General features: G+C 44.0%; 1 protein-coding gene across 1 annotated transcript in view; it reads left to right on the top strand.

Moving 5' to 3' along the window:
- Nucleotides 1-12,580, top strand: part of Ypel2 (yippee like 2) — a 69,895-nt gene extending 57,315 nt beyond the window's left edge. The window contains exons 3-5 of the mRNA XM_008842670.3: nt 3,501-3,544; nt 3,918-4,026; nt 8,043-12,580. Coding sequence (XP_008840892.1) covers nt 3,501-3,544; nt 3,918-4,026; nt 8,043-8,132 — 243 coding nt within the window. The 3' untranslated portion in view covers nt 8,133-12,580. The remainder of the gene's footprint in view (nt 1-3,500; nt 3,545-3,917; nt 4,027-8,042) is intronic.
- The last annotated feature ends 3,889 nt before the right edge of the window (nt 12,581-16,469 follow it).

Below are 16,469 nucleotides of genomic sequence, written 5' to 3'. Positions count from 1 at the left end.
TAACACACTGAACCATCATCTAGCCCCTTAAAATATTTTTAAAGTATGCTGAGTGAAATAATCCAGACAAATAATATTGCCTGGTATATGATTTCATTTGTAAACTGCAGATGAGCGATAGAAAGCTGTGATTGCCTGTGGAGCTATACTTGATAAAGGGGAGTGGAGGGGACACAAGGCTGGGCTCAGGGGCATGAGGAAAGCTTTCAGCATGCTGAATAATCAGTAATCTTTTCTTCTTCTCTTTTTTTTTTTTTTTTTTTTTTTTTTTTTGCTTGTTTGTTTATTGTTTTTGTTTTCTAAGACAAGGTCTCATCATGTAGAGACCAACACCACCAGATCTGGTGCTCCATAGTATTGATCATGGTGTTGGCCTCATAGGTATACAGCTATCCAGTAGTGTATGTAATGTACAATTTATTATGTCGGTTATACCTCACTAGGATTTAAAGCCAAAAAAAAAAGTAGAAGCAACTTTTTAAAAAATTTTGTTAATTTTTAAAAAAACTTTTTTATTTATTATTTTTGGGAGGTCTTTTTGAGACAGGGTCTTCCTGTAGCCCCAGCTGTCCTGGAACTCACTATGTAGACCAGGCTGGCCTTGAACTCACAGAGATCTGCCTGCCTCTGCCTACCAAATGCTGGGATTAAAGGTGTGTGCTACCATGCCGGGTTTTTTTTTTTTTTTTTTTTATGTATATGCATGTATTGCCTGCATGTGTGTAAGTGTACCCACATTGTGCAGTGCCCAAGGGGGCCAGAAGAGGGAGTTGGATCCTTTGGAATTGTAGTCACAGATGGTTGTTAGCTGCTGTGTGGGTGCTGGGAATCAAACCTGGGTCCTCTGGAAGAGCAGCAAGTGTTCCTGTAATAAGTAGTTAATATATGCCAACTGAGCTAGTTGTGACAGATCATACATATGTCTGATCCCAGCATTCAGGAGGCAAAGGAAGAATTCCTTGGAGTTTAAGGCCAGCCTGGATTACATAGTGAACCCTGTCTTTAGAATAAAACAGTGGGGGCTAGAGAGATGGTTCACCAGTTAAGAGCACTGGCTGTTCTTGGAGAGGACCCGGATTTGGTTCCCAGCACCCACATGGGGGCTAACAACCTTCTATAACTCCAGTTCCAGGGGAGTTGATGCCTCTTCTGGCCTCTGTGGCATTGTATGCATGGATGCACTTTCATACATGTAGGCAAAACAGTCATACATACAAAAAATAAATAAAATCTTTAAAATAAAATAATAAATACTATGTGCCAGATTCACACAGTTGTGAGTGTTCAGAGATAATCTAAAGAAGTGAACTGTACCTTCTATGCTCAGAGCACAGTGAAGGAGTTTGATAAACAGTTTAAATTCAGATGTGGAAAGCTAAGAAAAAGTAAAGCACAGCCAATAAGGAGAGTCTAGAACATGGGTGTTGATGGGGCTTCTTCCTGGTTAAGACAGAGAAAGCTAACCTGAGTTGATCAGGTGGCAGGAAGGGCCTCCAGGGCAGAGGGAGCAGCCTGGGTGAAATGTGATCATTGATGTAGTTTGACTATAGCAAAGGGCACAGTGGGGAAGTAGCAAGAAGAGGAGGCTGGAAAGGTATTCAGGGCACTGGGTACTCAAGATTTTCCTCTCCTGGAATCCACGTGGTATCTGTGCTCCAAGGTTGAACTAACACTGTCCAAAATTTAGGCCTGTGTCACTGGGACACTATCTTGTTGAAATGCTTGGTGTGGGCCTCTCTACTCCAGGTTTTGAGACTGTGACACTCAGAGCAGCATGGTTGTGCCTGGGAGGTCCTATGGGATGTTTTGAGACCCCCCCCCCCAAAAAAAAAACTTGGTTCATGTCTGGGCAGCAGCTGGGGAACATCTGCTTCTTCCTTGCAGCTGCACCTGGGCTGGAAGGCATCGGTGCATTCAGAAGTTGTAGGCAACCAGCAATCCAGCTGTTCCAGGGGTAGCTTTTCCACAGGAATTCTGCCTTTCTCTGTGGCCAGAGGTACCGACCTCTGAGGACCCACACTTCTGACAAAATGACTTCCTTATGCACAGTGACCTGTGTCCTGTCTAGTGCTTGCACCTTCTAGTCAGCTGTTGACCAGCCACCCCAGATTTCTTCAGAGTCCCTTGTTTGCTTGTCTGTTTTTAGACTGGTGTGTTTCAGAGCACACTAGGAAGTTAAATTCGGATACAATTGTCATACCACATTAAAAATGCAGTCAGCAATGCAGAACATGGCTGGTTCATGTCAACCAGACAGCTCAGTGAAACCAGAGGAGGGGAACATGGATAGAGCCTGTGCTAATGGAGGTAGATGCCAGATTGTATAGCAGGCTCTGGCTCCTGTCTGTCCTGTTCCCTGCCACTCTCCATCCAGAAGACAGATGCTACTATTAAAGCTTTGTGGTTAAAATGAGACTTCAGAAGGGGAGCTCCAGGATCCCACTTAGGATCGTAAGTTCTGTGGCAGTTGAATCTGCCAGAAGCAAGAATAGAGATGAGTGATAAGCGTGGGTCTCATTGTTCATTCTTGTCCTGGTAGCTTAGAGGACAGACAAAGGTGTTGCTACTGGTTTTCCATGCCTAGCCACTATAGGAAGGCTATGGCCAGCCCCAGATGGCCAGCGTCAAGTAGGACAGGAAAGGTGGTGTAGATTAATTTTCTCAGGAAATGCTAGTAGGGGAGAGGTACTTAGTTGCCTGTTTCCTTTTTTTTTTTTTTTTAAGACAGGGTTTCCCTGTAGACCAGGCTAGCCTTGAATTTACAATGATCTGCCTGCTTCTACCTCCCAAGTGCTGGGATTAAAGGTGTGCACAACCACCCCCGGATTTTTTGGTTTTTTTTAAGGTAGTGTCCTGTCAGCTGGAGAGATGGCTCAGCAGTTAAGAACACTGGCTGTTCTTGCAGAAGACCCAGTTTCGAATCCCAGCACCTACATGGCAGGTAACAACTGTTCATAACTCCAGTTCCTGGCGATCCAACAGCCTCTCTGCCCTCCAAGGGCATTGCACAACACAGGCGCACTTACCTACATGCAGGCAATACACACATACACATAAAATAAAGATAATAAATAAAATATTTTTTAATAAAAAGATAGTGTCCTGTCTCTTGTTGTAGCTCAAGGCTGGCCTTAAACTTGTGATCCTCTAGCCACCAGCTTCCAGGTGCTGATAATACAGGTGTACACTACCACATCCAGCCTGGTTACTTTCTCCTTCTTACTAACTTTTCCTCCCTTTACAACCTGGTCCCCCCAGTCTTCTCACCTGAACTGGTGAACACAGTCCACATGTGGGCAGGTTTCATCTCCATGGGGCTGTTTTATCTCCAGGGGGCTGCCCTCTCCTTCTCCCCTCATGCCATCTCTCAGACTCTTACCTGGCTTAGTGCTCCTTCTGCTGTGTCAGTCATGAAAGGTCACGCTTATGATTTGGGGTTGGTTCCCAAATGGGTAGAGGAAATGGATGGCTAACTACCGATTTATTTTCTTACATTTCAGTCGTTCCAGGGAAGTCAAGGACGAGCATACCTCTTTAACTCAGTGTAAGTGTCTCTGAATGGGGCATCCTTTATTTGAAGAATGCTGGGGAGTGGGGTGCTCCTCAATAATTCAGCAATGGACTGTAATAAATTTTTTTAAAGTTGAGATTAAAAGTATTTGTCAAGAAATTTTAAACCCTAAGCAAACTATCACCCAGAGCTATTTTGGTAGACCCATAGAACCCAACCTTGGAGAGCTTCCACTAAGATATTTCCATGTGACTACCTTTTGGGGGCATGCTTTTCATTTTAGTTTTAGACCAGGCTTTCCTGGGCACAGCCTTGTTCAGGAAGTTTTCATCAGAAGCTCAACCAAAATGGTTACTATTGTTTAATCCACGTGACTAACTGCCCATGCTCTCTGTTTTTGGCATAGAGTTAATGTGGGCTGTGGGCCTGCAGAAGAGCGAGTGTTGCTGACAGGGCTACATGCAGTTGCAGACATTTACTGTGAAAACTGCAAAACCACTTTGGGCTGGAAATATGTAAGTACAAAAGAGCTTGGTTGGGAGGGTGGAGGGTTAGCAAAGGGCCTCCTGCTTGAAGAATGCTTTCTTTGGCATTTTTCGGCCCTGTGGGGGGTCTATCTTTGACCAAGACAGGAAACTTACCTGAGGAGCAGTTCCCCCACCACCTCATTTACCCATACCTGTTCTGGAAACACTTCCTGTGGGTACATGTGTACACATACATTTTGACTTAATAATAATACTGATATAACTTTTCCTGCCAGCTTACTATGCAGTGTGGATTCATTATTTATTCTTCACAGCAACCTAGAGGTTGGGTGCTATTTTCCACTCTGTTTTATGGATGAGGATCTGAGGGAGGTTAGTGGTATGTCTGATGAAGCCTGGTTGGTGTATGCCTATAATCTCAGTACTTGGAAAGTTGAGGCAGGTGAATTGCTCTTATGTGTTTCCCTAGGCTAAAACAAAATGAAACAAAAGACCAGGAAGAGTGAACAGTTCTTTGCCAAGGTGTAAGGGATGAGGTAAAGATCTACTTTAAAAATGAGAGACAGGTGTGGTAGCACGTGGCCTTTAATCCCAGCACTCAGAGGAGGCAGAGGCAGGCGATCGCTGTGAGTTCCAGGCCAGCCAGGAACTCTGTCTCAAAGACAAAGGACAAAAACAACAAAACTGGCAAGCACTGGGGAGATGGCTCAGTCGGTAAGTGGACCTGAATTCTGCTCCCCAGCCCCCACATAAAATGCTGGGTTCAGCAGCATGTACTTGTAATGCCATCTGGGGAGGCAGAGAGAGTTCTCTGAGAGTTCCAGGCTAGCCTAGTCACACAGCAATTTCTGAACCATCTGAGACGACACCCAGATGGTATAGTCCCAGATGAGTGACTCTCAACCCCCGGCCCCAAACCCTCTAAAAAACCCAAAAAGAAAATAGTAAAATGAACAGCAGTTGAATAAGACACCCTACATCTCTATATACACGCGTTCTCTCCTTTCTCTCAGTCTCTGCTAAAGAACCAGTTAGAGACCAGCATGGGCTACATGAGACTATGTCTCAGAAAACTAAAATAACCAACCAACAAACAGAATACACTGGTAGCCAGGTGTTCTAGCATGTGTTTGGGTCACTACAAAACAAAGCTTCCACAGCTGCCCAGCTTGTGTTGTTGTTGTTATTATTACTACTATTTATTTATTTATTTATTTGTTTATTTATTTTTGGTCTTTTTAAGACAGGGTACACCCTGTATACCCTGGGACTCCCTGTAGCTGTCCTGGAACTATGTAGACCAGGCTGGCCTTGAACTCACAGAGATTTGCCTGCCTCTGCCTCCCAAGTGCTGGGATTACGGGCGTCCGCCACCATGCCCGGCTTTTTTTTCACTTTTTTTGAGACAGGGTCTCCCTGTAGCCCTAGCTTTCCACCTGCCTCTGCCTCCGGAGTGCTGGGATTAAATGTGTATTCCACCACACCTGGCCCATCCTCATACTTAGTTTTGAGCATGTTAAAGAGTATAATGCTAGCTAGGCATGGTGGTGCAGCTGTAATTCTAGTACTTTGGGACATGGTGGCAGAAGGATCAGGAAGGAGTTCAAGGCTAGTTAACGTTGTTGTGAAACTAATAAAAGCTCTAAAAAAAATGGGTACCAGACAGAAAAAGCATGATTCATTTAAATACAATTTAACCACGTGCCAGTCATTACAAAAATAAAAACTGCCACAGGTAGAGTCAGCACTGATTGCCTTCACGTTCCATTTCTCACATCTCCCTGAAAGTTTTCAGCATTAGAAAGAAATCCAAGCCAAGTTTGGTGGCACGTACCTGTAATCTCAGCCCTTGGGAGACTGAGGCAGGAGGATGGCAAATTCAAAGGTACATAGAGAGACCCTATGCCAAAGCACTGAATATTTTTTGATTCCAGGATGGTTTAGCAGCCACCCCTTGTGGTTGGCTTGATTGATCCTTGTAGGGAAAGTTGGCCTTGGCCATTCTTTTGGCTCTAGGTGATGGGGTGCAGGGCATGGCTCTGAGTTGTTGTTAGGTCTTGCTAAAGAACCCAGATTGGCCTGGAACTTTGATCCTTCTGCTTCAACCTTCCATGTGCTTGAATCACAGGTGTGCACCACTGTGTAGGCACAGTTCTGGTTTTGATTGGTTAGGAATGATCTGCCCCGTCCTCTGTTTCCTAACCTCTTGGCTGCCTTATTGAGGATATGTTGAATTAGAGACAAGACTTAAACCTGAGTTGGCTGATTTTACTTGTTGTCAAGGATCTTTATAGAGAACTGTTGACTGACACCAAAGTGAATGAGGGCCGGTAGAGGAAGAACAGAATGAGATGTGCCTGTATCATGTGGGGAAGGAAAGCTTCGCCTGTGTAGAAACGCAGACAAGACAGTAGGCAAGCATCCGATGACCCCAGTATTGATCCTGTCAGTGTGCTGAACTCTGCCCTGATCCTGAAGCAGTATTGATACTGTTTCAATATCTACTGACCTCCAAAATAGTCCTGTGAGCACCTTCCTTTTTGTGCTTGAGGGGAGTCAGTTAAGTGAAGCTTCTGGTGCTTACTGACAAGTAGAAGTGAGGTCAGTGGAGTGTTTGTATAGAAACAGAGCTCTGCTCTTTCCATTGGAATGTAGTGTTGGCATTGCCAGTACTGTGGGTGGGTCAGTTTGCTTTTCTACTTAATAGGAAATCTCCCCACCCCACCCCTGTCTCCCTCTCTCTCTCTTTCCCCCTCTACATATGTGTGTTTCTTTCATATTTTTTGCAGGATGTCACCATAGTATCACATACTAATCAGGCTCTCACTACGAAGCCTAGGCTGGCCTTGAACTCTTGGGCAATTCTCTTGCCTCAGTCTTTTAAGTGTTGGAATTATAGGCATGCTCCACCACACCTGAGGGGAACTTCTCTAACTTTTTTTTCCTTTTCCACTTCTGCTTTGAACATGGAACACAGCAGATCTTATTCCCAAATCATGTACCTCTTTGGTATACACACACACACACACACACACACACACATACACACACATACATTTGGAGCCAGGGAATAATGAAGTGTAAGGGAAATTGCTGCTGAGCCCACAGTTGTGTGTATGGTGTTTGCACATTCGCTGTTCTCTCTTGGTTCCCCTCCGCCATCTCTGCACTTTGTAGAACGAGATACTAAACTCTGAACTCTTCTTCTGAAAACCAAAGCTGAGAACTCTTAAGACAGAAGGCACAGTTCAGACCAATATTATCAGAACCTCCTGGCAATATGTCTAGTTTCCTACTAATTTCAGAGGCCGAGCAGAAGAGCCCATGTTCACTGCTTCTGTACCTCAGACTTAGCTATGTGATGACTCCAGTGACCAGTGCTCACACTGTGAGACATGATGTTCCTGTGTGTCTGTCACCACAAGTGAGAGCCCCTTATCCTACCTACACTTACACATGGTGGCTTTCTGTGGGGCTTATTGAGAGATCCCACAGAGCTGTAAGTTTAGAGAGCAACCTTCCAGGGAGTTTGTATGGGGTCAAGGGGTGGGTTCCGCATCCTGAAATGAAGTTTATGTGGCTCCCTGGAGAAATGCAATGAAAGAAAAACAGGCTTGATTCATCGGACATGGAAACAGCAAGAAATATGCATTATAATGTATATTTGAAAGTGAGAAGCACTGTGAATAAAAACAAAGGCTGGTGCTGGAAGGGAGAGAGGGCGGCGGCATGCTGGGGTGAGATTGGAATTTCAAGTTGTGTATTCGGTAAAGACCTTACATTTGAGCAAAGACTTAAAGAAGAAAGATCGAAAACAAATTTTGTCCTGGTATTGAGGAAGTCCTGGTGTTCCCTCAGTTGTGTGATTAAGCACAGGGGCACAGTGTCTTTGAGGTGGGACTGGTGGTGAGCCTGAGGCATGAACCTGACCTTTGCTTGCACTGTCAGTTATCAGCTACACCACTGCTTTACAAGTCACTGCCTTAGAAGTCGCCTGTGCTCCTCTCCTCACCGAGTGTTTTTTCTCTTCCTCTGCTTCATAGGAACACGCTTTCGAAAGCAGCCAGAAATACAAAGAAGGCAAATACATCATTGAGCTCGCACACATGATCAAGGACAATGGCTGGGACTGACCCAACAGCACCTGCCAATCCCGTGTCCATGTAAGCACCATCCAGCCGAAATTCTGCCCGAGCGTGAGACAGTGACTGAACACTTGGTTCCACCCATTTAAGGGCCTTGCCATCTGGACATCCTCCCACCCTGACACCATCTTTTTTGGTGACTGGCCTCTAAATCGCTGTCTCTCTGTCTCTTTGTATCTGTTTGTGAGTTGATCTTGCTTCTCTCTCTGTTCTAGTGTTGACTGAAAACAAAATAAGGAAAAGAACAGATCCTTGACTGCAAGGTGGCCCACCACCTTGTAAAGGGCCCCTAGCATGTACAGGAGCGGCCTGGTGGCCCCTTGTCAGGAGAGCAATGTCATGTGGGCATGAGGAAGAGGGAAAAGGGGGACTGCAGGGTCCTGGGGGTTGGGAAGGGGCAGGAGGGTGGAGGTAGGAACAAAATTGTACTGCCCCTGGAGACTGGTAACAGGCTTGAAATAACTGACTTGTCAAAAAGGACAAAGAAAAACAAATACCTCATGACTGCATTCTCTAACCACACACTTCTGTCCTCACATCAGATGTGCCAGGATGGACGATGAGAACAAGTGGCCCTGATTCTAGCTGACAGGGCAAGGGCCTGGTGCTCTGGGGCTGAGTTGGAGAATGTCCTGGAAGAGGGGGTTAGGTAAAGCCTAAATGGGTTTTGATGACTCTAATGTCCCCCTGGCTTCTGGGCAATCACCTTTGCCTCCTTAGCCATCATAGGTGAGGGGAGAAATATCCCATTTGGCCAGCAACCCAGTAAAATCACTAACTGAGGAGCATGGGGATGGGGGTTGAGGAGGGCTGTAGCCTGGGAGCTCCTGGAGAATGACTGATGGAGAGGGAAAAATAAAAGGCGAGAGCTAGTTAGCAATTCTACAGGAGTAATGTTGCTGGGGAAGAGAATCTGCCAGAAATTGTGTGGGGAACGGATCTGAACCAGTACAGGTGGCCGAGTGCATCTTTCCTCATTGGATATGTAGCAGCTTCCAGCAGACCAACAAGTCTTTCTAGTGTTTCAGGGTTTTGCTCCAGTTCCATTGTCATAAGCTGGGAAACCAAACATCTGAGATTTTAAGAACTGGTTGGACCATCCCTCATGCCCTCTGTTCTTAGACCTGAATGTCTTATATGGAGAGAAATCTCTTGACATTGTAGTCCAGCAGGGGGAGGGGTTACAAATTCAATATCACCCACCACCCCTACCCAAGCTTCATTGTGTTGGCGATAGGAAGAACAAACCCCTGTAAGTCTCATGAGAGGAAACAGAATTTGTTAACATTTAATCAACACTGTGAGTCTGTTCTGCAGCATTCAGCCAGTATGTGGTGCATGGCCGAGAGTCATTTGAGTTCATTTCAGATCTTAGGCAGAAAATATTGGTAAAATGTGTGTGTATTTGATAATTCTCAGCATCTCATTCTCCAGCTAGGCTGATCCTATGGGAAAATTCACCTCAAAAAAAGTCTAATAAAAGAGCGAGTTCCTGGAGATAAGAATCTGTAAAGTTGATTAACGAAGATTAAAGCAGTCAACCCAGGACATTTTCCAAACCCCAGCAGCAGGGCAGCCAAATTCCCACAGGGAGCCGGCACCTGGTGGATATGCCTTTTTGTCCCCATGTGCTGATCTTGGGATGGAAGACTTGAGACAGACAGGCACAGCCCTGCCCTGCTGGTGGTGAAGGCAGGATGACGAGCCAGCGCAGCTCTGTGTTTAGCAGTAGATTTCTACTCTCCTGGAATACAGAAGTATTCCTAGATTCTGAATTCTGTTCCTCAAGGCTTCTTGTCCAGGTCTTTCCAGTGCCCCCTAGCTCTGGAGATTAAGTGGACCTCCCCACTGTACTGCAAGGCAGACTGAGACCCAGAAGCATCTAGTTTTTGCTTCCAGAAAAACCATCCTCTGGCACTCAGACCCAAGTTCTCAGCAACCAATATTTTTCAACTATCACATTCTTAAGCTGGACTTGCCAGCACAGAAGTCATGCATTGCCCCCTCTTATCCTGCCTGAAGGAAGTGGCCTTCGTTTATGGATTTGATTAGATCCTTTGCTCAGGAATTATCCCAGCTATGTTAAGAGTCCTTTTCATAAAATAAATAAAGGAGGGGTGTGGTTAAACCTAGGTAGGTGTTTTTTCTTCAAAATTAAAATTGATATGTGGTGATGTATAGAACATGGGATGCCCTGGACTTGTCATGGGGCAGAAAAGGAGACCAGTGTGCCACTATTCTTCCTTAGGGGTGGGGTCCTTGGATCAGAGCAAGCTCCAGTCAGACCCTGGTTCTGTTTTTTTCTTGAACGACTGTCCATTGAGCATCCAATGGGTGTTGGACACTGTAGTTGGTGCAAGACATCAGAGTGTTGGTTTTCCATTAACTGCATGTTGGCAGGGGGATGTGAACCAAAACTCATTAGGCTTCCCTTTGTGTCAATGAAACCAGAAGTGCTTCTTATAACCTTAGCTCCATTCGTGGCTGGTCTACCTAACACCCAGCAGTATTAGAGAGGCTGTGACCGAGTGACAGAGACACATGAACTCATGACCTCAGTCGCTTTGTTCTTTCATTTCCTTGCCAAATTTTTGACTCAGCATAACCAAAGACCTCGTCCATTCACCCCATATAGGTTCAGGGAGTTGGAGATGGTTGGTGAACTTGGGCAGGGGAGTAGGGAAGGGAAAAGGTAGAAAGGGAAAGGCATGAAGTTCTATACCTCAGCCACCAGCTGCCTTCCTATTGAAGTCCAGCTGGCTGACACTCATTCCATCTCCCTGTGCCACTGTAGGTCATAGGGCTATGGCCACCCTAGCGTACACCCAGCCCAGCCCACACCCACCCCCAGAATATTCAGCCCCAGGCTGCTGATGGGTAGAGCGACAAGAATCAAGTATAGTCAGGCTTGATGCCTGTAATCTCAGCTGGGCCTGTCTGAGTACCACCCCAGCTCCTTTGATAGTAAGATTATGTAGATAAAAGAAAGTAAATCTTAACTGGTAAATCAATAAGATTTTCAAGTATATATGTATATGTATAAACAGTTGCTTGTGAAATGTACTTTTGTAAATAATATTTAATTTTTTAAATAATATATTTGGTGCTGTTTTCTCAGATCCCCTGAGAGCACTTTTATTTTCAATTCTATGGTTTCCTCTACATTTTTTGAAGTATATTTTAAGGGAAACAGTAATCACCAGTATTCTTTTTTTTTTTTTTTTTTAAGATCTCTATCACTTTAACATGGATTGAGGCTTTAAAGCAATTCCTGTTTGCATTTTTCCCACTGGAACAGAGTTTGTAGTAAATTACCAGGTTGTGAACTGAAATTTTCTTGCACCAGTATTGGCTAGAAAAGAAATATAAAATCAATTAAGTTTAGTAGTGACAGCTTCAAGAGTAATCACTGTAGCTGGAAGAACTTCCAACAAATTGGAATCTTGTTAAGGGTGTGCGTGTGTGTGAGCGCTCTGGATTGTGCCTCCTCTTTTCTACTGGGGACACAGTTAACTGCAGTTTACACCTTGGGCACACACAGTTTTTCTTCTTTCTCTCTGGTTGTTTTCATTTCTGAGTGGACCAACAGCGCAAAGCACGAGGCTTTTGTTTTCCAGAGCATGAAGCTGTAGTCAGTTTTGTTCCTTTTCCTTTGTGTGCTCAGCTTTTACAGCCTTAAAGGAAATGTGTTTGTAAAGATCAAGCCTAAGTCTGCACTTCTGATGTGAGCCAATCAATCACAGGTCCCCAGGCTCTGGTTAATTTAGGAGCCACGTCATGTTAAACGTTAACTGGTTCAGGTTAGAGGAACATTAATAACATAATACATGTACCTTATAGGTAAACAGCTTTTGTTTCTAAGGTCAGATTGTTTCAGATTCAGGAAGAGGCTGGCAAATCACATCTTGAATACAATCAGCTTTCATAATTCAAAAGAATCTGCCTCAGTTGAGCAAGCATAGTATCCTGTAGGTAGAGCAAAAAAGATGATTAATTTTTAAATTACAGTATAGTCATGAAATCTACTGACTGTAAAAGATAAATCTAAGAAGAAAGAAGTTGTTCTCTTTACACTTCTTTGTTGTTGTTGTTGTTTTTCTGCCCGTATTTTTCCTGGAGCATTTGGTGAAGGTGGGAATGGGTTCTCTTTCCCCAACCTGCAGAGACTATTGCATACTACAGGTCTGTGTTTATGCTTGTGTTTACAAACTGTAGTTTTTGGGTTTGGGATTGTTTTTGTGTTCATTTTCTTTGGTGGCATTTTTCTAGGTCACTTTGCTTCGATAACAAAGGCAATTGTTTTTTTAATAGTTTGTCTTCACCTCTTTCCGGTATTTGTACATAATGATTCAGTATTAGAGAAAAGTGCATTGTTTCTGTCATATTTCCGATCTGTGTTGGTGCTCATTTGAGAAAATAAAGTTTTCAAATATTAACTCTTGAAGAATGCATCTGTTTTCATCGACCCAGTATGTATTATCTTGACATTTAACCTTTGTACTGCTAAGAAGCCCAGGGTTATCTGTCACATTGGGGACCTGTCAGCTGACACATAAGGGGTGATTTTCCCTAAGGCCAGCTGGCCAATTAATGAACATAACTCAGGTCTCCTGCTTATCTGCGGTGTTTCTTTTCGCTTTAACTATCTGAAGTGCAGGAGTTGACCTTTATCCAGTTATCTGTACCATGACCCACCTTCCTTGATTCTGCAAACTTTTCAGATGACATCATTGTCTTTGGATTTAAGATTGCATGAAGAAAAGAAGTAGAGGACTGGAGAAATGGCTCAGCAGTTATGAGTGCTTGCTACTCTTACAAAAAACCCAGGTTCAAGTTCCAGGTACCCACATGGCTAACAACTCTCTAACTCCAGTTCTTCTAATTCCCTCTTCTGGCCTCTGCAGGCACTGCACACACAGTGGTGCACTTACATACATGCAGGCAAAACACATAAAATAAAAATAAATTTGAAAGATCAAGGCCAGCCTGGTCTACATAGTGAGTTCCAGGTCAGCTAGAGAGACCAGAGAGACCCTGTCTCAAAAAGACAAAGTAAAAAAAATAAATAAAATTTAAAAATTATTTAAAAGACCACTTTGATAGAAAGGGCATGGACTGAAAACAGGAGATAAATATTCACAGTTACAATATATAGAAAATAAAAATCAAATCTTGTTCAATGGGTATTAAGCACTTAGATTACAGGCACTGCTAATTCTGTTGTTCTAATCAGTGGTTTTTATTTTCCAAGTGCCCTACTTCAGTCTCTCCATGTGCACACCATCTTGAATAACCAATCGTTATAAGTACAGTTTTATGTTTTTTTTTAGAGAATTTCTTTTTTTAATATTATTATTATTATTATTTTTTATTATTTTGGTCTTTTTGAGACAGGGTCTCCCTATAGCCCCAGCTGTCCTGGAACTCACTATGTAGACCAGGCTGGCCTTGAACTCAAAGAGATCTGCAAAGGCGTATGCCACCACACCCGGCCTATTTTTTATTTTTTAATTTAATTTTATGTGTATTGAGTGTATTGCCTGCATGTATGTGAGTGCACCCTTGTCGTGCAATGCTGCAGAGGTCAGAAGAGGGTGTCAGATTCCCCTGGAACTGCAGTTAAAGCCGTTTTGTAGCCACCATGTGGGTGCTGGGAATTGAACCCGGGTCCTCTGCAAGAGCAGTCAGTGCTCTTAACCGCTGAGCCATCTCTCCAACCCCAGTTTTATGTTTTTAATCATTATTTTATGCTATATTTGAATCCAGGACTTTGGGCATTCTAGGCAGGGCTCTACTGAGCTGCATTCACTGCCCATACACTCACTATATTTCAAACTATTACTAAAATGCTTGCCTCCATAGCCTAATGGAGTTCCACTTTGCACAGACAGCCTAAATAGCAAAGAATGATGTTAAAATTATGTGTGTGCATATTTACATTGGTGATGCATTTCTATTAAAAAAAAAAAAAAAAAAAAAGGGAAACACCTTGCTTGCTTTTCGTGAGTGTTCGCCTGTCTTCCCTGGGCCCAGCTGCACTTGTCCTTTGTCATTGAGCCTGTTAGCTCCTTCCTATAACCTGTTTTGCTTCAGCAGATGTGTCCCTTATCATTTACAGACAGAGACAGAGGAGAAAAAAAAATACACAGAAGACAGCCAGTGGTCCTGGGGCTCTCAGCTCTGCCTCCTGGCTGTCCAGGGGCTGGGGCTGTGGAGAGGATGGAAGGACAGCACTAATGCGGGCTGAGTGCCTGGGGCTCTGCCAGACCTCTGGTTTGGTGCTTCTTCATTCACCTCATCCCAGGAACTCTCACCTCCTGCAGAAAACAATGACAAATGTTCATTGCTTTTGTTTTGTAGATTAGGAAATCAAAATTTGCAGGCTTTTATTACAAGTCACAGGATCGGGAATCAGCCTATCTAACTTCACACAACTCCAAGGACTTCCTATACCAACTCATGTTTCGAGTTTTCTCCTCTGTCCTCCAGTCTTGGTAACTTGGCAGTGGCATCACATGGCTGTTCACCTTGCCTGCTGTTTGGTGTCTACATGATTGGTTAATTTTTAAAGCAATCTTCACATTTTAAAGATGAGGCAATCAAGGCTATAAGACCATAAAATAAACCCTGTGGGTAACACTGGCTTTTGCCAAGGTGGAGCACTTAGGAGACAGGAGGATTGTCATGAGTCTGAGACTTGCTTGGCCTAGCATGTCAGACAGTCTCAACAAAAAACACTGGATCTGAAAACTACCTTAATGTGGCCCCAACCTACCCTAAAACTGCAGTATATAGGAGCTTTTTTGACAGATGTTAAGCACACACCCAAAATGTCATGGTTATTTTTTTCTATCCTCTCTCCTCCTCCCTCTCCTGCCTTCTCCCCCTTCCCCTTTCATGAAATCCTGGCCTTTTGATTTGAGTTGTATTATTCCTTTATTTTTGTAGAATTTTCAGGACTGTTTATTGTAACACTGATTTGCTATGGGAGTGTTACTTTCATTTGTTCAAAATGATTTTAAAAGAAATAACCCAAAACTTGCCCATATGGAAATAACTGAGATCTCTCACTATCTTCCAACCTCAAGGCCATTCAAGGGTTACTCTCCAGGCTAGCTTGGAACAAGCCAAGAGTGTTAAAGAAACACTGTCCTCTGAGCCTAATGGCCATCACCATCTTCACCAGAGCAGCTGTGATCACTAGCAGGAGACCCTCAGATTGGACCTGTGGACATGTGGACCTCTTGCATAGAAGATGGGGTTCGGAGTGTCATTTGATCGTCACCTAATTTAAGATTCCAGCTATTCCTTCCTACACCTTCCAGCTGTAATTAATTCTGCCTGGGCTACATGGGATCTCCTGGTCTGGTGAAGGAATACAGTACAACGAGTGTGGAAGGTTAAAGGGGAGACTTCATCTATGCAGCTATGGGGAAGTTAGCCATGGTGGGGTAAAACTCTTCAGTTATGGCTGTTTAGGGGGGCACCCTCACACCTATAGGTACCCCTCGTCCATGCTTCTGTAAGTAAGCCCAGTAAACTCATTCGTTGCCCAAGTTGGACTTTGGTCACAAAACAGCAGGCCTGGTGGTACATGTCTGTAATCCCAGAAGTAGGAAAAGCAGAAAAGTTCCCAAGTGATGAGAAGAATTTTAACAGAATAACGAAAAGTTAATGTTTTGAAGGCACTTAGCAAATTATTTGAAACCCATAACAGAACAATAAAATAATGCTTCTTTGTAATAAGTGTTCAGAATTTATCCCAAATTCATGAATTCAAAGTAGAGTCAAACTAGGTTTGATGGCAAATGCCTACAATCCCAGCACTTGAAGTGGAAGCGGGAGGATCAGGAGTATAAGATTATCTTCAGTTATGGAGCAAGTTTGAAGCCAACCTGGGCTACATCAAAACCAAAATATGAGCCTCTCTCCCAGGAGCCCCCTGGGCCTGGTCCCGCCATCACCTCCCTCTGCTTCCCTGGGCTGCACAAACCACCCCCTCTTTCCTGGACACCAGGGCTGACCTCTTGGCCTGGAACCACCACTGCTTCCTGATCCCTTGCATCCAGACTAACCCTGTTCCTTCTTGTGGTCCCCAGGAGCCCTCTGGGCCTGGTCCCACCCTCACCTCCCTCTGCTTCCCTGGGCTTGCACAACCAGCCAGCCTCTCTCCTGGCCAACATCATTCTAAATGGAGAAAAACTGGAAGCATTCCTATTGAAATCAGGAACCAGACAAGGCTGTCTACTATCTCCACTTCTCTTTAACATAGTGCTTGAAACTCTTGCAAGAGCAATAAGACAAGAGCAGGAAATTAAAGGAGTA

This window comes from Nannospalax galili, unplaced genomic scaffold, assembly GCF_000622305.1.
Source record: "Nannospalax galili isolate Female #2095 unplaced genomic scaffold, S.galili_v1.0 scaffold879, whole genome shotgun sequence".
Classification (NCBI taxonomy): Eukaryota; Metazoa; Chordata; class Mammalia; order Rodentia; family Spalacidae; genus Nannospalax; species Nannospalax galili.
This window is presented reverse-complemented; position numbering and strand designations above follow the sequence as displayed.